General features: G+C 48.1%; 1 protein-coding gene across 11 annotated transcripts in view; it reads right to left on the reverse strand.

Annotated features, from left to right (window-relative positions):
• The window catches only part of UBR5 (ubiquitin protein ligase E3 component n-recognin 5), an 87,118-nt gene extending 76,166 nt beyond the window's left edge, over nt 1-10,952 (reverse strand). For all 11 annotated transcript variants that reach the window (XM_068161191.1, XM_068161194.1, XM_068161192.1 and 8 more), the window contains exon 1: nt 10,598-10,952. In XM_068161191.1, coding sequence (XP_068017292.1) covers nt 10,598-10,659 — 62 coding nt within the window. In that variant the 5' untranslated portion in view covers nt 10,660-10,952. The remainder of the gene's footprint in view (nt 1-10,597) is intronic.
• Between the last annotated feature and the right edge of the window lie 11,738 nt (nt 10,953-22,690).

Below are 22,690 nucleotides of genomic sequence, written 5' to 3' on the forward strand. Positions count from 1 at the left end.
GCAGACTCAGCCAATGCAAGACAGAAATCTCTTTTTTGTCTGCTCCCAGATTCAGTTCAGCTGCACAAAGTGCCTGCAGCCGCAAAGAATTTCTGTTCAATGTTTAGCAGAAGGTTACTTCTTCAGCCAGAACACCACTAAAAGCTAAACAATCAAATCAACCAATTTCTGACCCTTTAAACAGTGAAAACTGTAAGCTATTTAGCTGCCCATCATTTCAGGAAGTATATTGTTACCATGATAGCAAAATATGGATAATGGGAGTTTAGAAGTCCATGCTTGTCTTCAAAGATGCTTTAGAAAGTACTCAGATGAAATTAAGGTGAGCCAGTATTGCTAATGCAATGGAATGCTAGCTACCAAAAAGCAGCTCAGAAACTGTATCCTTATTTGAGTAGCACAAGCAAAACATTTAGACAAAGGAGGGAAATTCTGGGGTTTGGGGTTTTTTTGATGTCAGAGTGTTGCTCTAGTGATCCACTAAGTAAAAACCAAACCAATCCTGTTGTGTCCCATAGTGACAGACTGTTAAAGCTCCTTCAAGAATTACTTATGAGCCACCAAGGAGGCTGTGTATTTACCAGCTTAAAGCCAGGAGGGCCAGGTTTTGGTCCCAGTAGAGGCTGCTGTAGGAGCCCAAATCACAGTCTCCCCACCATTTTCCCTCTTGCTCTAAGCTTTTGGAAGCAAGGACTACATGCAAAGTTGGAAAATGGCCTTTGATTAGAGCATTCAGATGCTCCAGAAGTATTTTGAGACGTAGGAGCTGTGACCTTATTATCTACTGTGTGTCTTGGCTGGCGAAAAGCAACAGTGTGTTTTGAACAAGGGATTGCATTAAAAACAAAGCACAAACCAAACACTGCATTTTAATTGCCTTGCAATACAGCCCAGTATGCTTATTCACATGCTGAATTAGTTTCAGCAATAGGAAAACATCCTTTAGCATGTCCAGTCCTTTACTTGCCAACTCCTCCAATTCCAAGGCTTGAAGTCCTCACCAAAACCTCTGCTATCACAGCATTGCCTGCACATCACATTCTCACACTTGCCAAAGAGTGCCTTTTAAATGCTATGGACCCCTCCCCTCGTACTACACTATCTTCTACTAAACATACACCTTCAAAACCTCCCTCTCAGACACTGCATCTTTGATTTAGACAGCAACGGAATGAGGCCTGGCAGAGGGAGTAGAGAGCAAGCACCATGCCAGAAAAACAAGCAGCCAAATACACTGCAGGCAAAATAACTCAGAAGAAATCCCAGCTTTTAAGGTGCACACTGCATCACAATACCTTTTTGTACTGCCAAAACCCAGAGTCTCTCTTTTCCCTCCCTCTCTACCACAGCCACATAACTCCAGGTGCTTCCCCTCAGCATAACCATTATTTCAGTTCCTCTACAAGAACTCAGCTATGTTCCCTACCTCCTGCTTCACATTCTGCCTACAGTTGCAGGTAACAAGAGTCCAGATACAGGCTCTGTATTCCAAATAGAAGAGGACTCTTTGGGCATTCCAGCAAACAGCCTGTTACCAGGACCTGGGCAATCCAAGCCAGACTCTGCCTACCCGATCTGCCTCGCAACAGCAAGATGCTATGATTTGTATCATTGGAATGTTTTATTAAGTACCTTTAAATCCTTGCTCTAGGGACAGATGCATTTTGCCAAAGTCAGCAAACTGCATAAATAATGTCTGAAGAAAAAAAAACTGTAGAAAGACAAGGAAAAGCAAAAAAGGAAGAACAAAAAAACAAAGAAAGGGAAGAGGAAAACTGCTGTAGCAAATGCATCAAACATGGTCAGAGCTGATGAGTTTCAAGTACCTGAGATCTTTGGTGAAGGTCAGACAACAATAACTCAGTTATATTGGAAAATAAAAGCAACAGAAAATGGATTAAAAGCATAAATCCTATTTAGAAGAACCTTTCTTGGTATTTGCTAGAGAAAAACAAATAAAATGCAGCTCTGCTCATTTTCAGGCTTGATAGAGAAAAGCAAAACTTCCTACCACAAATGAAAGAATAACCACCCAGGAGACACACTGAAGGAACCTGATTTTGAAATATGAACAAGAAATCAAGATGTCAGCACACTTACTGAGGGAAGTGACAGACCCCAATGACTTCAAATGACAACAGAACAAGGCCTACAGCCTCATTCCACTGCAGTCACACGGGCAAGTATTTATTTTCAAGTTGGTTGGTAAAAACACTGTAGCACAAAGATATTTCCATGTTAATCCAGGTCAGGCTCCACACTGGAGAGTATACAGTGCAATTATAATTTGCATTGGAATCCAGAGATTCAATCAACATCCATCTCACTGTATGAGAACCACTTATGTATATAAAGAGATAATCTATCCCAAAGGTGCAAAAGGTGAGCACTTGAGGAAACCTAATAAAAAAACAGAGAATGAAGCATGGTAAGAGACTGTCAGATATTTTGTAAATGCCATTTTAACACAGGCCTGACTTAAACTAGTCAACTACTGCAGCTACATAGAATGAAAAAGGCAAAACTTGGCATGCCAGGGATGATGGCAAGCATGCTGCCTAAAGCAACACCCCCAAGCCCTCTGTCCAGAGCCTTCTGGGCTATTTCCTAACACACACACAAACTACAGCTGCATGGCTACAACCACCCTCACTCTCCGTATCCCCAACTGTCCTTACTACCTTGAGTAAAGTATTGAATACTTTGAGTAAAAGGCAAAACAGCTCAACCAAGCACACACATGTCCCTTTGAATGTGGCTTGGGTTTTGTCTCTGAAGGCAACTTTTCTAAGATTACTGAATTCTTCAGCAGCCTTCATGCTTTCATCTGCTGAGTTACACTGCCCCTGTCACAGATGAAACTGGCAGACCTCAGAGCTGGCAATACAACAATGATAGAGAGAAGTTCCAACGTGGTTAATGTCCAAAAATGCTAATCATGTGAATGCTTTCAAAGGTTTTTATTCTGCATCCTTCAATAAAACACCACAAATGACATAAAATATACATTGCACCTCCATTGTGGATGCAAATAACGTGAGAAACTGCCAAGAGACACTGCAGAGCAGAACACCAACGGCTCTGGGGTTATAGAAACCAGCCAGAGAGGCACACCATGAGGTGCTATGTTCTAGAAAGTGCAGGTTGAGAACTGCAAAGAATAATGGTGCTGGAGTGTTACAAAAGGCTGGCAAATGAATATTCAAAACTTTTCTGTACCAACATAGGTTGGTACTACAACACACACTGCACTTGAATGTACAGCACCTACGATTTGCTGAAAGGTAGAGCGAAGCCTATGTACCATGAGACATTGCCCTGACACAAATGCTGGCAGGAGCAGTGAGACCTGTGAGAGGAAGGCAACCTTTTCAAAGATGGCAAATTCAACAGTTCACTCCTCAAATGGAACCAAACTGGCAGTTTTGCATAAAGGTAGCTGACCAGGGCACCAAACTTACACCTTTCAACTCAAGTTGTACAGCATGCTTGAGGTGCTGAAAACACCAAAGCTCTTCTCTTTGGATCAGGGAGGGGGCACGTGTTCTCTCTCAAATGCAGCAAAAATCTCTTTAAACTGAAACAAAATAGTTCATTTTCCTTGGAAGGGAAGAGTAAGAGCAAAGGAAGCAGAGCTGGTTGATTGCCTTTTAGGGGTTGGGGTTTTAGTTGGTTGGATTTTTGTGGGGTTTGGGGGTTTTTGTTTGTTTGTTGGTTTTAAACAGAAATACTTTAGGAAGTAGAGCACAGAGTTACTGTCAAAACCAGAAATACTTTAGGAAGTAGAGCACAGAGTTACTGTCAAAATAGTTCTATGCCAGAAAAAGAATAATTAAGATTGGAACTCTGGATAATTATTGCTGTAGTGGACTAACCAGTGCTGTCTGTGACATCCTCAGTTAACCTGATGGGCTTACAGCTTTGGCCAAACCTCATGTGCACCTTCAAAATCACATTTGCACATTTACATCACTTTGGTTTTTCTCCTATTCATCCCTTCCAATTTAAAATCTACCCACTACAAACAGGCTCTGTCCCCACGTTCTCCCTGAGGCATGTAAAAATGGCAGCTAATGCAGACTTCTACATCAAGTTGTTAGTGAGACCCAAATCTTTAGTGGACTTCACCGAGTCCAAGCTTAAAAAGAAGCTGGAATGTTTGTGCAGCTGAAAAGCACAAGCAGGGCTTGTGTATCGTGTTCTTCTGCAGAAGTGGCTGTGGGTTTGATGCAGGGAGAGACAAACCAGCAGCTTTTACAGGGAGCACCTTGCAAATCTAGCTACCCTGAGTGCTGCTGGTATAATCACTGCAATAAAACCTATCTTGAAATCTCTTCTTACATAGTTTCATAATCCATATTATTTCATTTAAGCCATCAGCAACTAACCATGCCAGAACTGGAAGGAGGCAGCTTCAACACCCTCTCAGAGCCTGACCTGCTTAGGTACACCCCTGGCTGTTTTTCCTCAAATGTTAAGCCATTTGTCACAAACACAGTTGGTTACTGACCAGTTATCCACTTACACTGTAGGTAGTTGAAGAAAAAACGTGTCATGACCCTTACATCTATGCTATGGCTTAATCACACATCTTTGGCAGACATCTTCCTTGCATGGCAACAACAGCATTTAATAAGTGCATACTACACCAAAATTACCTCAGAAGCATGCTATTGAGTAGAGATTTTAACTTCCACCACAAAGTAGCACAGAAATATTGTTGGCTGATATCTCACTGTTCTTAGCATTTTGAAAGTTGCTTTCTGGCAGCTCTGACTTGCATTGCCCATCTGAAATATGGCTATTAATATCTTAATTAATCACACTTAATCTTTGGTCTAGCAAAAAACATGCTCAGGCCTCATAGATAATTTGAGGAGGTGAAAAGAGACAACATTTGTGCCCCAAGTACTGTTTTACTAAATTCCTTGTGACAGGTCACAGCTACTCTCAGAGCAGATCGCATGCACGGTGCAGTTTCACATTACAGTAGCCAAAATAAACTTGCTGCTTTCAAAATGGAAGGAACTCAACCCAGCTTCCTCTTCCCCTTCTTCACTCCCAACTCTCCCTCCTGCAGCACTTCTCAAAATCTCTTTAGATAGCTACTCTGATGCTCAGACAGCCAGGAGATAAACCACTTTGGCTTTCTAATGCACAAAACAGCATTTACTTCACTTTCCCAGGATTAGCTTTATATAATTTTAGCAAATAAAGTCCATTTACTGTGGGAACAGACACTTAAAGTCAGTGCAAGGTAAGAAGCAAGGAAAACAAACCACCCCCAGCTCCAGAAGGGAGCAATACTGTGGACTTACATCACCTGGGGAAAGTTTCAGGAAGAACATTCACAATCACACACATCCACACTCTAAAAAAACCAGCGTCTGGGGAGTAGCAAACAAACGTAACCAGAAGAGGATCCTGGCAGAGCAAAGTCCAAGAAGGCCTGGACTATCGGCCTGTGCACAAGTGATCTTTCACATCTGACCAGATATGAAATGATGCCTATGTGCAAGTGCTGATGCTCAGCATCCCAAATGATCATCTTCAAACAGCAACACTTAAACGAGATCAGCTCTTAACGCACTGCTTCTGGAAGTTATGACCCTACAATGGTCTATAGAACCACAGTGGTGGGGCAAACTGAGGCAGCAAAACATTTACTTTTAAGAAACTGTTTCCACAACTCAGAGTCTGATGATGGTGATGATGATAATGCCAGAACAGCCACACCATTCCCTCACTCTCTTCCAAAAGAAGTCAACCTCAATTGTGTCATGCCTTCAAGAAATTCTAACACCCAAGTCAACGCTTCTCACATTACCAAAGTCTCATCAAGCAACTGTAACTCTAGTGATGAAAGTACCACATCAACAATGTTTCCCCTGTAATTAAACAATCTATTCCTGTTTGAGGCAGGCTGACTTGGCTCTGGCCAAGGTAGACTAGGAAACAGTTTAAAGTACACCAAAGTAAATCCCCTGAGCTGAAAGAAGCTCTGTACTATCTGCACACAACTTGCAGGTTTTCCACTTAAGAACAAATCATTCAATCCCTTCTGTCCTTCAATGTCAGGTAGCAATGCAGATCACACGTGAGCTAACAGCAGGGAAGCTCATACTGGTCCTCTCCACAAGAGGACAAGTACCTTCCCACCGCGCCTGTGGACACAGAAGAGGGAGTTCAGGGCTAAACAGAGACGCTCAATGATAAGGATCTCTCCCTCTCAGTGAACGACTCCAGCAGACATGTGGGGCCAGACACCAGCTCCACATCCCTGCTGGCTCTCTGCACAGAATCATACCACACCCTATGCCAGCTCCTTCCAGCAACATCTGCTTAGGATTTTTAACAGATTTGCTCATCAGTAAGAGCAAGGGGGGGAGGGGTTAAGGAAATTCACCAGAGTAGCAGCTCACATATCCACTGATCACTTGCCTAGTACCTGGAAATGATGTTTTCATGTAGATAAGCTATGAGACACAGGCACAGACTAAAAGGGTATGCCCTTGCTCAGTACTTTTGCCACGGAAATTGATTCTCAGAGGGTGTAACCGACGTGGGCAATACGAAGCACAGCAGTTAATTTTTCATTTCCGGGATGGCCTACAGCAACAAACACTCAAATAATGGAGACAGGCATGGAATCTATTACAGAAAAACTCGTGCAGGAGTGAGGATAACCCTCCCTCGCCCCAGATCTGACAGTGCATAAACTGCAGCTTCACATTAACCTTTTTTTGGTCACGTTACTTGTTTCAAAGAGCTATCTGAGTGCAAACTTGCTACCTGCCACTTCTCAGCACTCAAATTCAGCATGCCCTCTCTTTAACCAAATTCATTACATCTCCTCTTCAGAGGAGAGGAAAAAGCACATTAACATCTCACTTCAAAAATGACATCTCAGCCTATGCTAGGGCTCACATGGCTTAGCTAACAAGGGTTTTCTCAGTAGACAGTAAAAACAAAAGCAAATCCTTAGACAACTGTCCCTGAAGGTTAGTTCACACACACAGAGAAAGGCATCCATGTGAAGTGACAGACTCCTCATCTCATCCTACAGAGTAGCTCCTGGGAGATTTCCTAATGACCAAGAAATAATTCTTTGTCATTGCTACACTCAGTTCATAACCCAGCATCAAATTAAGACATATATTAAGAGGAACTTCCTAAGTGTAGTTTATCTATGAAACAGTGTCAAGCACCCTTCACAAAGCACCAAGTCTCCAACCCTGATACACATAAGAAAGAGATTTGTTTTGTTGATTATCAAACCTAACACCCACTGTGACAGAAGCTGGGCATTTCTTTTTTCAGAGACTGAATACATCAATCCTTTACACCTCAAACACTTTACAGAGCTGCTTCTCAAACTGCAGGCCACATTCAATATTCCTCCTGTCAAGCTTTTCACATTTGGTTTGTAAGGAACAAATTATTTGAGGAGGGGGAAGTTCCAAATTACTTATCTTCCTAAATAAACTCAGTGGAAAAAGCATAGTTGCACCAGTTTATCCTAACCAAAAGTTCAGCCTACTACCCATTTCAAGATGGTGCATTCTAATACAACTGCAAACATAGATATACATACACACATATATAAACCATTGTCCTCTATTGGCCTCTATAAGCTTTCTTCAGTGCAACTAGCTTCCAGGCATCTGAGTGAATACCATGAACAAGGCAACACTCCTTCAACTTATTTGAGAGAGGTCTAATAACTACTACCAAGGTAATACTTTCAGAAACACAAGCTAAGAAGTACTTTCAGATGATGACTAGGTGTGCTCAGGAGTCTTCCCCAATTATTTGTGGTTCCACAGTTACTCTTTCCTGTTTTCATCAAAGTGTTTTACCATTCTCCAAGCTGCTGCATGAATAAAAGGGAGAACAATTTACACAGAAAATGCAATAAACTGTAAAGCAGAGCGACAACAAACTGCATCAACCCAAACTGAAAAGCCCTACTTCCTCCCAGGCTGGAGACTGGCTTACAAGAGCAGTATTTCACAAGAAAGATGCTTTCCAAACACACTGCACCCCCTCCACACATCTGCACTGATTATTAAGCACAATCTATCAAGTACTTCACTATAAAATTTCAAACCTGTCATCTAGCCTGAACTCACAGGGGTTGCACCAGTAAATCCCTCGTGTTTTAAAATGTGCTGCTTCCTCAGATGCAGAACATGATCCATTACTGAAAGCTACACAATTGATCCTGTTCCACAGATACTACAATGCAGAATGATGGTATCAGACTTTGAGAAGCAGTCAGCATTCAGAATGCAGACAGGAAAAATACTAACTGGGGGCTACTGCTCATTGCCTGCAAAACAAACACAAACCCCCCCCTATAAAGTGTGAGAGGAGAAACATCATAGAGATATGAGATGTTCCAAGATCCCAACTTCTGTGAGCATGAGAATTTGAGCCATCCAGATGCTGACCTATACTGACAGGACATTAATAAGCAGCAATACCACGGATGAAATGGAACTGGCATTTCCAGCACATGTGTGTGCCTCAACCCTACGTATGAATCATTCTGATTTCACTGCATTACAAGTTCTGATACACAGCCACTGTGCTTCTAGTAAAATCACATTTATGAAGTGGAAATTTATGACTTTGCAGCTCAGATCAAGGAGCCACTTGATTTTTCAGAGTAAGTCACTACTTAATAGCACTTCTGGAGCTTTCTCCATATATTAATTACCATGCATTATGAAGCTTCCTGCATCAAATGCAAGTTGTGAGAGCTGCTGGTGTGGTACAAAACAACCCCAGACATTAAAAAAAAAAGATAGGAAGCATTATGAAGACTGAAGAGGCACATTCAGTACCAGTAAGTCAACAAAACAGGTGACTACAGAAAAAACAGATGAGCTCTCTCACTCTGAGCACAGTGTGATAATTACATGCTAAATGGTTTCTAAGGGCCTATCCTCGTTAAAAAAAGAAAGAAAGAAAGAAGGGAAAAACACCGGGGTCCTTTCAAGTTCAAAGCCCTAGATCTCAGCTAAGTCAAAACAGTGCAACACAGAAGCACTTCCCAGCATCACCTCTCAGACTGTCAGTCTAAAGGAAGAGGGTGTTTGCCAAATTTTACTGTGGACAAAGCCAACCAATCCCTCAGGAACGGGAAGCAGGATTCTGTGAGCTGGTGAAGGGAGGGGGGAAAAAGCCTGCACCGGCACTCTTCAGGTTTCAGACCTATTTTATGGTGAGATGCTTCGTGCCCCTGTTTATGGGCACAGATGATACAATTCAGCAGAAATTTCATCTTTACCATGACCTATTTTCCCCACCACCAGCCCCCAAACCTCCGCTGCGTTTTAACAGAGGCATCTCAGGAGAGATTGGTGTAGGAAAAGCGACCCGAGTACAAACAGCAGTGAAGTGAGCTGAACCCTGACCTACCCCAAAACCTGGTGAGGTCAAAAGCAGCAGAATACACAACCACACTTGTCAAATATTTGGATAGCATTTGCAAAAATAGAATAATATTTGTCTATAGTGTGGAAAAAGATATGCAAGCCTCTACCCAGTGATGAGTAAATACCTCGATGTCTTCACACATAAACTGGTAACAAATTGAAGATGAGCAGCTACACGTTTCTTCAGCATTTCTGTACTACAGCCTAAGTCGTAAGAAGCACAAGCTGTAACACACCCCATCAGCAACTGCCATAGCATAAATCTTTGCCAGACACACGGACTGAGGTCAAGTACACATCAAGCACTGGAAGAAAACTCAGGCCACGGATTTATTTTCTCCCAAGCATTCTGCTTCCTCCCCCAGCCTGCAATTCTTCCCTCTCGATCCAGCTGAAAGTTAGCTACGAGGTGCTTCCATGCACCGAGTTTCTGCTCCAGCTGTCATTCCAATCGCAGCCAAACCGCACGATCTGTAGCGTGGAGATGGAGCTTCCTCTCTCGTTTGAAAGAATATCGCCGGCACGGGGGGCACGGGGAGCCGGCTGGCGGTGCGTGTGCGTGTAGCATCCCCGGCGCACGGCTCTTTATCCTCGCTCCCATCATTCTCTCACACACACCGCGATCCCCCCTCTGCATTGTCTGCCTCGCTCCGTCTCTGATTAATGCGGGCACGTTATCGCTCCTCCTCGCCCGGGGATCCTCGCGAACACGCTTCCTCCCGCAGACGCTGGGACTCCCCTGACAGGCCGGGATCCTCGCCGGAGCCGCCAAGGGGCGGCGGGCCCGCGACGAAGGTCACGGCCCCCCCCCCGCCCCCGCTCCCTCAGGGGGCAAAGTTTACGGCGCGGCCGCCCGGAGAGGCCGGGTGCGTGCGGTACAGCCCGCACCGCTGCTCGCCGGAGGCTCCGCAGGGAGACAAGCGCCGGGGCCCTGCGGCTCGCCGGTGCGGCTGCGGGACGGCGGCACGGCGCGCAGTGCCTGTGGGGGAGCGTTCGGACATCCCTCGTGGCCGGCGCGGCCCGCTCCCCCGGGGCGCCCCCGCCGCGCCGCGCTCCGGCCGGCCGCCACCGGCCCCTCCCCTCACCCACAGGGGGCCGAGCCCCGTCGGGCCGGCCCCTCCCCTCCGCCCCCCGCCGCACGGCCTGCCCCTCACCGGTCATTGAGCTGGTCCTCGGTGCCCGGCAGCGGGTGCACCACGAAGTGGATCGAGGTCATGTTCCGCGCCGCCGCCGCTGTCCCCCCCGGCGGAGGGAGGCGGGCGGGCGGGGGCCGGGCACACAATGGGGGCGGGGGGGGGCGGCGGGGGAGGGGGCCCTCAGCCTCCGTCCCTCCCCCAGGGCCGCTCGTGGCCGCCGGCGGAGTTCTCGGCTCACCCGCCGCGGCGCGGAACGCGAGGAAGAAGGAGCCCGCCGCAACGGCGCCGGGAGGAGGCTCAGCCCGCACCGCACTCACACACGCGCCGCCATCTTAACTTCCAGCGGGCCCTTCTCCCTCCCTCCGTGCGCCGCGCCGGGGAGGGCGGGGCGGCGGCGCGCGGCCGCGGTGTAAGCCTTGCGCTGACTGGCGCGCGCGCCGTCGCGCAGGGCCCCTTCACTAAGGGCGCCGTCGATTGGTCGAGGAGGCCCCGCGGAGCGCAGTGATGTCACACGTGGGACGTAAAGGGTCACGTGCCCCCGGCGGGCAGGGGTGGGGCGGCGCCGTGCGGCGTGCGTGGGCCCCCCCCCCCCCGAAGAGCCGGACCTGGGCAACCCCCTGCGCAGTCCTGCTGCGCCGCCGCCTTCCCTCAGCTGGTAGCGGGGCGGGGCAGGGCTGGGCTATCTCTCGGGAGGCTGACGCAGCTGCGGGGTCGGCAGAACTGTGCAGGCACAGGTCGTAGCGCCCTGACCCGCTCCGCCGGCCTTGGCTGCAGTCTCTTAGCGCGACGAACGCCTTCCCGAGGCTGCGCGGGTCGAGCCGTTCCCTTCCCCGCGAGTGGCGTGCGCCTCGGCTCGCTGACCCCCGACGGACTGGCCTCGGGAAGGCAAGGAGGGGGAGCAGGTGCGTGAGGTCAGGCCTGACTCCGGCGGGTCCCCGGTGGGGCGTTGCGGCAGGGCTTCCCCCGCGCCCTCCGGTACGCGGGTGGTCGGCGGCCGTGCTTCGGATTCAGAGCCCTTCGTCCCCTGCTGCTGCAATTCGTAGTGTCAACGCAGCGAACGTTCCGTCCAACAGACAAAGTTATCCACTCTTTTTCAGGGAAATGGGTGTTAATGTCAGCGCAAGAAAGCCATCTCCCGAGGCGGTGCAGCACTCGGTGCCGCTCTGGCTGCGCGCCCTCCCCCTGGACAGCTGAGCCCTACTGTGCCAAGGGAGGGCATGCCTTGCAGAGAGGACTGGCTTTAAGGACATCTCCATTTGCTGAAAGTTGAGTAACAAAAGTCAATAACGCAGCCATTTGTTTCTATAGAAACCAACACCTTGGCTGCGATCGTAGCGAGCTTTGAGATTTCGAGTGGACTTTGCTGCCGGTGCAGCCTGCTCTCGCCTGCTCTTTCCCCAGGGAACCAAGAGCTGTAGAGAACGGGCTTGGGACCTTGTAGCATTTGAGGAGTGTTGGCAATCACATGATAACGATACAAAAGAATTCTAGAAGCCAGTTCAGTCAATTACAATTAAGTTCTGAGGCTGTGTATTCATAAATCTTAGAAATCCCAGATTATTTCCCCCCTGTCTAAGGAGCCTTGCAGCTTCCTATCTTCCCTTTCTTCCCTGGCTCTTTCTGCAGTACAGCTGAAAGGAGCCAATCCATGAACCAGCTAACGGGGAGCTTGTGAATTATTTGGTTTTAAGTACAGTTATCATTGTGTATGGTAAAGAGAATAAATCCTCTGTTAATCTAACCCGGGTTTGTTACTCTCAGTGTTCCCCCATACATTCTGTTCTCAACTGACAGTGCTACAGACAGGTAAGTAATTTAGCTTATTCTAGAGGGAAAATCCTGACAGGTTTCTGCAAATAGACAGCATATGGAATAGGACTCATTCTGTGGGGTAGTGAGTGCAGTAACTGTGCTTTTGAAATCAGTGGATTCATGGTTTACCTTTTTCCCCTGTCAGGACAGCTAAGAGATTTTGAATTTAGTTCTGCATTGGTTTGTACCAAGGCTAGTTAGGCTTATTCCCTCCCTTCCCTCCCTTTTTAGCATCAGTCCTTCTGATTCCCTGAAAGCATGTATGGTTTTTATTGCAGTGAGAGATTCTTCTAAACTACCTTGACCTCAGTCATTTTCTCAGAATCACTTGCATGTTTTGGTAGTCACCTGAAAAACCTTGAGTCTCAACTGGATTCATCTCTTCTCCCCAGGCAGAAAAAAAAGGATACTTGCCTGTGACAGTCATTTCTCTTGTCCACTGAGCTGTAGGAAGCTGGGCCACATGAACTCCTGCAGGAGGTCTTGCTGCATCCTTGGGAGTGTTGCCAAGAATTTTTGCCAGAGTTTGGGAAGCTCCAGATATTTGCATTTATCTCTCAGGATCAAGATCTAGTTCTCCAAAGCATTTGCATTTCCAGATAACATGAGTTCTCTTAGCAGCTAGACATAAGGAGAAGATTTTCATTACTCTCTTCCTTTCACTCTTTACATACAAGCTTGAAAAGTTAATGGATTATGGAAACCTATTAGATAAAAGACAGGAAAAGAGCTGGAAAAGCCCCAAAGGAGCACACCCCTGTTGGGGCTCAGCAGTCTGCTGCTGGCATTTCCAAGTAACCCTTTTCTGTAGCTTTGCTTGCATTATGCCTGAACCCCAGTTTTAGCCAAGGCAAACACTCAGCACAAGCAAAAATGAAAGAAAACAAAACAAACCAGAAAAGTTAAGAGTGATTGCACTGGAACTTGCACTTGGAGCCAGAATAAACTTGGAGTAGTGCAAGTGTCAGCTTTTGTTCACACCAAGAGCTCACACTGCTCTCTGAAATGGCAGCTGCTCCTCTAAATGTAGATGAGGAGTCACAAAGCCAAGTGCTCAGCTGACAGAGTTGCTCTGATGGGAGCTTGCACCACAGTGGATGTTCTAGCACGCTGTCAGAAGCAGCCATAGTTCTCTGATAAGGATGCAAGGCTGCATTACAGGCTGGGGTCAGAGTGGCTGGAGAGCAGCCAGGCAGAGAGGGACCTGGGGGTGCTGGTTGATGGTAGGCTGAACATGAGCCTGCAGTGTGCCCAGGCGGCCAGGAGGGCCAATGGCATCCTGGCCTGCATCAGGAACAGTGTGGCCAGCAGGAGCAGGGAGGTCATTCTGCCCCTGTACACTGCACTGGTTAGGCCACACCAAGTCCTGTGTCCAGTTCTGGGCCCCTCAGTTTAGGAAGGAGGTTGACTTGCTGGAACGAGTCCAGAGAAGGGCAACGAAGTTAGTGAGGGGCTTGGAACACAGCCCTGTGAGGAGAGGCTGAGGGAGCTGGGGTTGCTCAGCCTGGAGAGGAGGAGGCTCAGGGGTGACCTTATTGCTCTCTTCAACTGCCTGAAGGGAGGTTGTAGACAGGCAGAGGTTGGTCTCTTCTCCCAGGCAGTCAGCACCAGAACAAGAGGACACAGTCTCAGGCTGCGCCAGGGGAAGTTCAGGCTGGAGGTCAGGAGGAAGTTTTACACGGAGAGAGTGATTGCGCATTGGAATGGGCTGCCCAGGGAGGTGGTGGAGTCAGCATCACTGGAGGTGTTCAGGAGGAGACTTGATGGGGTGCTTGGTGCCATGGGTTAGTTGATTAGGTGGTGTTGGATGATAGGTTGGACGTGATGATCTTGAAGGTCTCTTCCAACCTGGTTTATTCTATTCTATCTTCACTGCTTGACTTTCAGAGTGCCAGCAAGGGGTAGCAGACTGAGTGTTTTGTCCACGGATGCATTTCTTGGGTGATCACACAGGTGACAGATTCATAGCCTTTTGATTGTGTGAAATTACTCCAAAAAAAAGAGTTGCTGTCTGATGGCAGAGCTGCTCATTCCTACAACCTCAAAATAAACCCACTTTTCCTGTGCCCTCTGGATTACCCGAGTCTGTTGGATGACAACACCCCATACTGAAATGGTGTTTGAAAACTCATTGTTCACCATGTCATGAAAGACAAACAAAGCAATCCAGGACAGAACTAGATTGCCTTCCTTTACAAAAGGTACCTTTAAGAGAAAACTTCACTCTTGGCCCAAGAAACATAGCTCCCTGTGTTGCACAACTCCTTGGTGTGCAGATGGTGCTATCTCCAGGCCTCCTGATAGAGCAGCAGAGTCCTTATGAAGGTGCAGCTATAAATACACCAACAGCCAACCAGCAGAACAAGTTCCTGCTCTGTGCCAGAGTTTTTGCCAGCATGGAAGTACCATGTGAAATAACTCCTGTGGGATTCTTGCTGCCATGGCTGGAAGTGAGTTCTGATGAGAGTCAGCGTTGCCTGAAGGTTTTAAGACTGGTAGAAGCACATGGGTTGGAAGGGACTTCTCAGGTCATCTCATCCACTCTCCAGTTCCAGTAGATTAGGAACTTTCCCATCAGAAATGGCTTCTGAATGATGGGCACCAGGACACAGTCCTGAGTGAGTTGCTAAACTCACTCAGCAGCTGCATGCCTGGAAGTTTTGCACAGAGATTTGTTAGTCCTGCAGGGAGGGTGCTTGGCTAGAGGTGGGAGGGTTAGGGGAGGAGGACTGGAAGGGACTTTGCACTGTTTACAGTGCAAGCAGACTATGGCAGGTGTACCACAGGTGGTGGTGCCTGTGGCTGATGGGGTGTGCTGAAGTCAGGGAGGAGGTCCTGGGTAGATAGATCTCAAGGCTTCAGGCAGCTAAGGAGAATCCCAGTAGGTGCTTTCCAGGCTGTTAACTCCAGATACCAACAGAGATGGCACCAAGCTGGCAACATAAGATTGTTTCTTCTTGTGGAAGAAATGAGGCCAGCATTCCTGGAAATGTCAAGAAGAATGCTGTGCAGAAAACTGCAGCTTCTAGATTATTCCCAGGGCTGAGCAGAAGTTCCTACAGTGAGCAGCAAAGTACATTGCAAAGAAAGAAGTTGTGGTTCTAGCACCTTGTGCCACAAACTGAAGCAAAGCAGGTCCCTTGCTGCCTGCTGCTCTCCCTCCATCTGCATAGCATGAGAGTGCTTTGCCTGGGGATGGGATCCTCTGGCTTTCAGCACCCATCCATGAGTTTTGCAACACAGATGCACATCCATTTGGCTTCCTAGGACTCAAAACATACTGGAGTGCCACTTCAGGCTAATATCCTCTTCTCCTACACCAAAACACGTCACTGTAAGCAGAAGGCATTTCACCTTCTCTGCCAAGGCAAGGGAGAGAAGAGCTGAGAGGTGCAGGGCTCAGTCTGCAAAAGATCAAGTCAGAAGATGTGAAGATAATTTGGATCTCCCACTCAGTGAAGACTTAAAGCAGTCAACGTATCTGGGAGTGTGATTCAGGTGATGAAACTTCAGTATCCATCCTCTGGTGAGCTGAATCCCTTGTGGCAGTGGTAGGTGGGACCCTGAACTCTCACCAGTGTAACACCCCTGGCTACACATCTGCAGCCTGGGGGTAAGCCCACTCCTGAAAGGATGTGCTGCTGACAGGGATTCAGTCTCCAGCTGTTGTCATTGTTTCTCCACTTTAAGGAGAGGGGTGGGCTGGACCCCCCCCAAAAGGCTAGAGGTGCTGAGCCCTCCAAATGGTCTGAGGGTGTGTAGGCCAACTTCAACTGCTCTGTGTGAGGGGAGAGAGCACATTAGACCTTACTTAGAGAGGTCAAAATGGTACTGGGGAAGAACACCTAAGGCTTTCCAATAAAGACACAGCATCACTGTTAATACTACTCTTACAACCCTAGTTGATGGGGTCAGGCAAAGAGACTTACCCAAGCCCTCTCAGTACATGAAATGTTAATATCTACCACTTATTTTTGAAGCTATGCTTTAGATTTTATCTTTGAGAGGAAGGACTCATTTAAAATGATGCCAAGGAGCTGCCAAATGCAGGGCATTGTGTAGAGGCAGGCAGCAGAGCGTTAACCCTTGGTGCTGCTGCCCTCTGCCACAGCAGCCCTGCACAAATTCCTTTCAGCACTCCTTAATGGCAATGCTCCTCTGGCAAGGCCTGGGGTGTGAGGCTGACCATCCTGCACATACCCAGGGGGTTTGGGTGGATGGAGGAGATGCATTTGCTGCAATGCTCACCTGGAACTCCTGCCTGGCACAAGCTGTACCCAACCCCAGGCTGGGCTGCTCAGAAATGACAAACATTGTGGCTGTCATCCGCTGTTCCATACAAGCTGTTTCCAGAGCATTTGAGGTGACTGTCATGGGAGAAACATTAAATTGCTTTTCAAATGTCAGCAGTGCGGTCACACTTTAAAATAAACAACTGATACTGCCAGCTAGAAGTCCTGGCTTAGTGGTGTACACTACACTTAGTGGTAGCAGCCTTGACTTTCTGGAGAGCAAGGCTATTAAAAGAGCTGCATGTTCATGGGTTCAGTAACTCATTAGCCCAGCCACCTATAAAGGTGGTGGGAATAACTCTCAGCCAGGAAGAGGTGGGTGTTGAGAAAGATCCAAGGCCTGATCTACTCTGGAAGTTTGCCCTGGTCTCTGCAGCCAGTGCCAACAGCTGCCATAGTGGCATCGGTGCAAAGTCAGTGCTGAGCAAGAGATCCAACGCTTTATAGCCCTGAAGTCTGGCAAATGGCAGGGGCTGGCAGATCCCCAACACACAAGGTTTGTGCCTTGGCCATGCCCACACTCCATGAATATGGAGTTTGTTCAGCATCAGACAGGGATGGATCCTGCTGAGCCCAGGATGGAGTCTGGCTGCAGCACAGAGGGACTTGGTTCCACACTGCATCTTCCACTTCAGCTCCTTATGGCTCTCTGAGAGCTCACAGAGCACTGCAGGTGCCAAGGAGAACACCAAGGAAAACATCTGCTTTCCAGTTGCTAATTGGGGGGGGGGGGGGGGGAAGTAATTTTTCCCCCTTGCTATCTTTGAAGAAATATTTGTGTAGTGAAAGACTTCAGTAAGAAATAACATCTTGGTGCTGCTCTAGGAGATCTGGGGGTCATCTGGATTTATCTTCTGCCCTCCCCTTACACCCAAACTCTTTAAAGCTTCCTCCACTCACCAAATTGCTCCCTCACTTCCTCTCTAGTCGAGGGTGTCATTTCAAAGTGACTGTCTGAGCCAGCACAGAAGACTGAGTAAATGCTTCAACATAGCCCAGCCTGGAAGAAGCTATCAGAGAAGTTACAGACTGAAAGCTTATGGCCAGTTTTAAACTGCATACAGATGCATGTGCAGAAAGGCTAGCTCACTTGAGCTGCTTTGGTTTTGCCTGGGTTTAAGAGTATTTTTGGCTAAAAGATGTGATGTCTATCACACATTTGGAAAGAGTTGTCTAGAGCACATGATCAACATCTGCTGGTTTCAGATGTGCCAGAGGAGATCAGCAAGAATGTAGTAGATGGCAGAGATCAGAGAAAACACTGCTCCTCTGTGTTTTTATTGGAGATGGACTTGGAGTTTTCCTATTGCTCATCAGTCTGAGATGGCCAGTGGGAAAAAACCCAACAAAACACCCAACCAAGATATCCAGCCACATTGCTTCAGGTTTTTGTTAGCTTGGGAGGGCACAGCCAAGAACTCTATCAGACACTGCTGCTGTACTGCACTTGCCAGCTTCAAAGAACTCAACCAGTTCAAATAGGCAGAAATACTGTTCTAGGGTGGCCCACATCTCAAAAACAAATCTGACCACAAAGGCCATGGGAGGAAGTTGCTAGGAAACCTCTACAGTGTGCTGGAGAAGTTTGGCAGCACAGTCACCTGTAAGGCAGTCACCACCAACTGCCAGCCTGGGCATTCCCCAGGAACTGCAGTGCACCTTTGTAGTCCACATTCATTCCCACAAACAAAGCACCAGGAAGTGCCTCACAGCCTCTTTTAAATCAGTGCAGCTTCAGGGGACTGTGAGTCATCCTCAGAACCATCCCTGAAGACTCAACACTAAGGCCCTGTCTGCACTAGTGCTGAAGCCCTGACTTGTGTTCAGGCGAGGTCTGAGCAGGCTGCTCTGCCAGCACCTCAGCACTCATCTTAACTAGGCTCTTAGCAAAAAGTCTTTGCTTCTGGGGGCTCTGGTCTTGCTTGTGCTGATATTTCAGTACGGTAACTAAGCCAGACTAACACTCTGGAGGTAGGGCCACCAACTCTCATCTCTTCTGAGCTTAGTCTCAGGGTGGCTTTTGCCAGCAGAGATTCCATGCTGCCACCCCAGGTGACCTTTCTGTAGGGGGATGCTCCACAAAGCTGAGGTCAGGCAGGTGGAAGTGTTTGACCTTGCAGGTCCACCATGCTTACAGGCACAGAGTCAAGCCCCCATTTCTGTACCAAGTAGCTGTAATTATATCTCAGTCCTCTTAACACTTGATTTCTTTCCTGTGGCTGCTTCACAGCTAATCACAATCCATTTGTGCCTGTTCTATGGTAACTGGAAGAGAATCAGCAAGGACACATTTTGTCATGAAGTCATCTTACAGTGCAGCTTCTGCCTGGGATAAGGCAGGAAAAGCCATCAGGAGTTGCTGGGCTTGCTGGTCTGTGGCTTTTCCCAAGGACTGGTGGTGTGAGGCACAGTGGTGGAGTGATGGCTGCTGTGAGCACAATGAGCAGAGCAAGCTGAGCATGGTTTAAGAGTCCCTGTGAAATGCCCTCTCTGTGGGAACCTCCTGAGGGTGCAGCACTGGCAAATTCCTGCCTGCCATTGCCCCTCCTCACTACATCATAAAACCCACCCAGCACATTCCCCACTCCTCTGTGCCCACCTGTTGAGATGATCCATCACAGCTGAAAGCCTTTATCACTCAGAAGGTGGACCCTAGGATCTCTGCTCCTTCAAAGAGTCGCCAACCCTGGATGTGTTTCAGGGTGGTTTGGATGCAGTGCTTGGGGATCTGGTTTAGGGGTGAACCTTGTAGAGCAGGGTTCTGGGTGGGACTCAATGATCCTGAGGGTCTTTTCCAACCTGAATGTTCCTGTGATTCTGCAAAAGATAAGCAATAAATCAAGAGAAGCCATGTTAAGCATCAGGCTGCTGCTTGGAAGAAAGATGGGTTTTAAAGCAGAGGGGCTCATTCCTCTGCAAAAGCAGCACTCCAGAAGTGACACTGATGTGCAATGCTGATGCATGGAGTGTTACAGGGTTTCTCATTCAGGTTTCTCCAGTCCCTTGGCATGTCAAGAAGGAAAGGTCCATCCAGATCTTCAGCTTAACTTTTGAAAAAGCTCTTAGGAAATCCTCTTTTTTTTCCCCTGTTGTGACACAAGTAATTAATGTATGAAATCAGCCCTGGATATTCCCAACAGGTTTAGACTAGCTCTGCACTCAGTGGCCTAGCAGTGCTCATTAGCTCTGTCTCTGTGTAATGCTGTGGGAGGAAGAGCTCCAAAACATTCTCTAAGTTGTTAATGTAAAGAAAAGCCTCTTCCAGGATAGCTTATGGAGCAGGAAAACTGTGAGGCAGCCATAGCAGTTCCTGGCTCACAGCAGGCTTTCTGCACTGCTGAAAGGACTACCTGCATGCACAGAAAGCTCTTCCACTGGTGATGCTGCTGGAAGGTTGCATCCAGAAGTTCTCACTTCCCACAGTTCTTCAGGGCTCAGAAAGCAGCACCACCTGCTCTGACAGCAGTGATGCTCACACCTCAGCTCGCTCTCTGCAACCCTCTTTGGGTCAGTGGGGAAAAACAGGGGCAGAATGCACTCAGCTGCACAGCTGCTGGTGGGATTAACCTTCTTTGGGTCAGTGGGGAAAAACAAGGACACAAGGGACTCAGCTGGACAGCTGCTGGGGGGATTAAGCATGCCCAGGGAGCACCTCTCTCTTCTCCACTGGCTGCAGAGGACACTGAGGGAAGTGGGTGTGCTTGCTGTAGGAATTTGAAGGGAGTGAAGCCCATCAAGGTGCCTGCTGGCTGCAGCCAGAGATCTGTCTGCCTGTCCCCGCTCCAAAGGCAGCATAGCTCTGGACAGAGTGCTGGGTGACCCACAGGTCCTGCTCAGTGTCAGACAGCTGAAGCAGTCGCCTCTTGCAGCCATTCCTCCTGCCCCTTTGGCAGCCACAGTTGCCCTGACACGAGGATGTGCTCCTCCTCCCATGAATCACCTCCTCAGCCACAGATGTTGATGTGTCACTACACGTCTGTTGGATCCCTGTGTTCTCCATGTGCTGTGCAGAGCCCGGCAGCACCCGGGCAAGCCCCACTTAGAGGAGGAGAAGGAACAGGAAAGGCAAGTTCAAAGGCAGGCATGACACAAAGGGAAAGATGATGGTTGTGACATCAAGCCAGCAGCCACAGCAGCTACTGCACATGGCAGACACAGCCCCATGCATCCCACTGGTGTGCTCAGGACCCCTGCCCTCAGGCTATGCTGTGGCAGCACCCTATCTCCAGCTGGGAGGCAGAAAGGGTCTTCTCCAAAGCATCCAGCACAGGCAAGACTGCTAGAGGCAAGGCACCAGAGCAAACCTAAGCCTAGCTCCTCACCACAACATCCACATGCATAGGTAATTGCCCCTTCCAAAGCAGCAGCCCTCAGTATCTGAGCTGCAGAGCATCTCCTACTCTGCCTGGGGCATGTAGGCCACCTAAGAGATCACATCCCCTTTCAGAAGCATTGATCATTACAGTTCAGCAATGCTTAAGCTTAATCTTCAACTCCTTGGGAATGTGAGAAGTTAGTGTCTGACCCTGTCTCACACCCCATTTACTGCCAGAGGAGGAGAGAAGGAATTGACATTTCACTCAGTGGCATACAGAGGGATTCAGAATTAATCTAGACACAAAGATAAGAACAACATTTTGGTCTAGTCTTTGATCCCTTCCACAAATACAACCCCCTGGAGGGGCTCAGTGCTGCAAGCTGGGGGTTTTGTAGTCACCACTGCCTGGAAGTGGCTGGAAAAATGCCCAGATTGGACTGAGTCTGTTTGATAAGACAAACTGCTCTTCCCACACTGTAAGAGAGACATCACAGGTTTCTTGGGAGAGGATACCAACCTTCAGGGCTAACTTTTCCTTCCTCTAGAAGAAGAGTTTTTCCCAATTTTCATTCTTAAACCATTTACTTTCATAATTACCCACAGAGGATGAAAATGAATCCAAACAACTCATGGGTAGCCACACTCCACAAGGATGTTGTGCACTCTTCCTCCTCCACATGCAGCTGCACTTCAGTGACAAGTTATGTGCTACCATTGCTGCTCTGGAACTCCAGCTCCTTTGGGAAGAGCTGTTGCAGCATCTTGAAGGTCTCTTCCAACCTGGTTTATTCTATTCTATTATGTAAGCTGGAGAAGTTTCCTTGTAACTTCAGACCTCACTTCTTTTGGGCTTGACTGAGATTTCCAGGTTTCCCCCAGATTGGAGGCCATCCTTTGAAAAGGGAAAGAAAAGAGAATGAAAAAAATCCTTGACTTGAGGAACTTCCTGTTTCAGAGTACTTCAGTGGTGAAAGCATCTCAGAGAGTAGCATGTTAGGATGTATCTGATGCCTAGAGGTATTTCCAGGTAGATCACAGAATGCAAGGGGCTGGAAGTGACCTCGAAAGCTCATCCAGTCCAACCCCTCCACCAGAGCAGGATCACCCAGGGCAGGTCACATCCAGGCAAGTTTTGAATGTCTCCAGAGCAGGAGACTCCACAACCCCCCTGGGCAGCCTGCTCCAGGGCTCTGGCACCCTCACAGGGAAAGATTTTTTCCCCTCATGTTTCCATGGAGCTTCCTGTGCCTCAGCTTGCCCCATTGCCCCTTGTCCTGTCACTGGGCACCACTGAGCAGAGCCTGGCTCCATCCTCTGTTACTGACTCTAAGCCAGCCTTACCTTGTGCTCACCAGAGTTGCTGGGGTTGCAGAAACAAGCTACCAGCTCTTAAATTTTAAGCACCAAGTCATTTACATCTGCTTTGAGGATGCTGTAGATAAAACCTCTGAGGCTGTGGGGTAGTCTCACTGGAGAAAGCAAGGCTACCACAGCTGCTGTTTCACCACTGCTGAAGGTGACCCATGATTAGTGTCATGAATTAGGACCTGCACAGTTGCACAGCTCATGCTTCTGAGCCACTGCTATTCCTGCATCTTGCTGGGGAGATCCTCACTTCAAACAAGAACTGCTCATCCCTCTTGAAACAGGGAAGAAAGGCTTCAGAAAAAACAGAAAAAGGCAGCAAAA

Source organism: Melanerpes formicivorus, unplaced genomic scaffold (assembly GCF_026170545.1).
Source record: "Melanerpes formicivorus ecotype bairdi unplaced genomic scaffold, bMelFor1.0.p_v2 SCAF_56, whole genome shotgun sequence".
NCBI classification, from domain to species: Eukaryota; Metazoa; Chordata; class Aves; order Piciformes; family Picidae; genus Melanerpes; species Melanerpes formicivorus.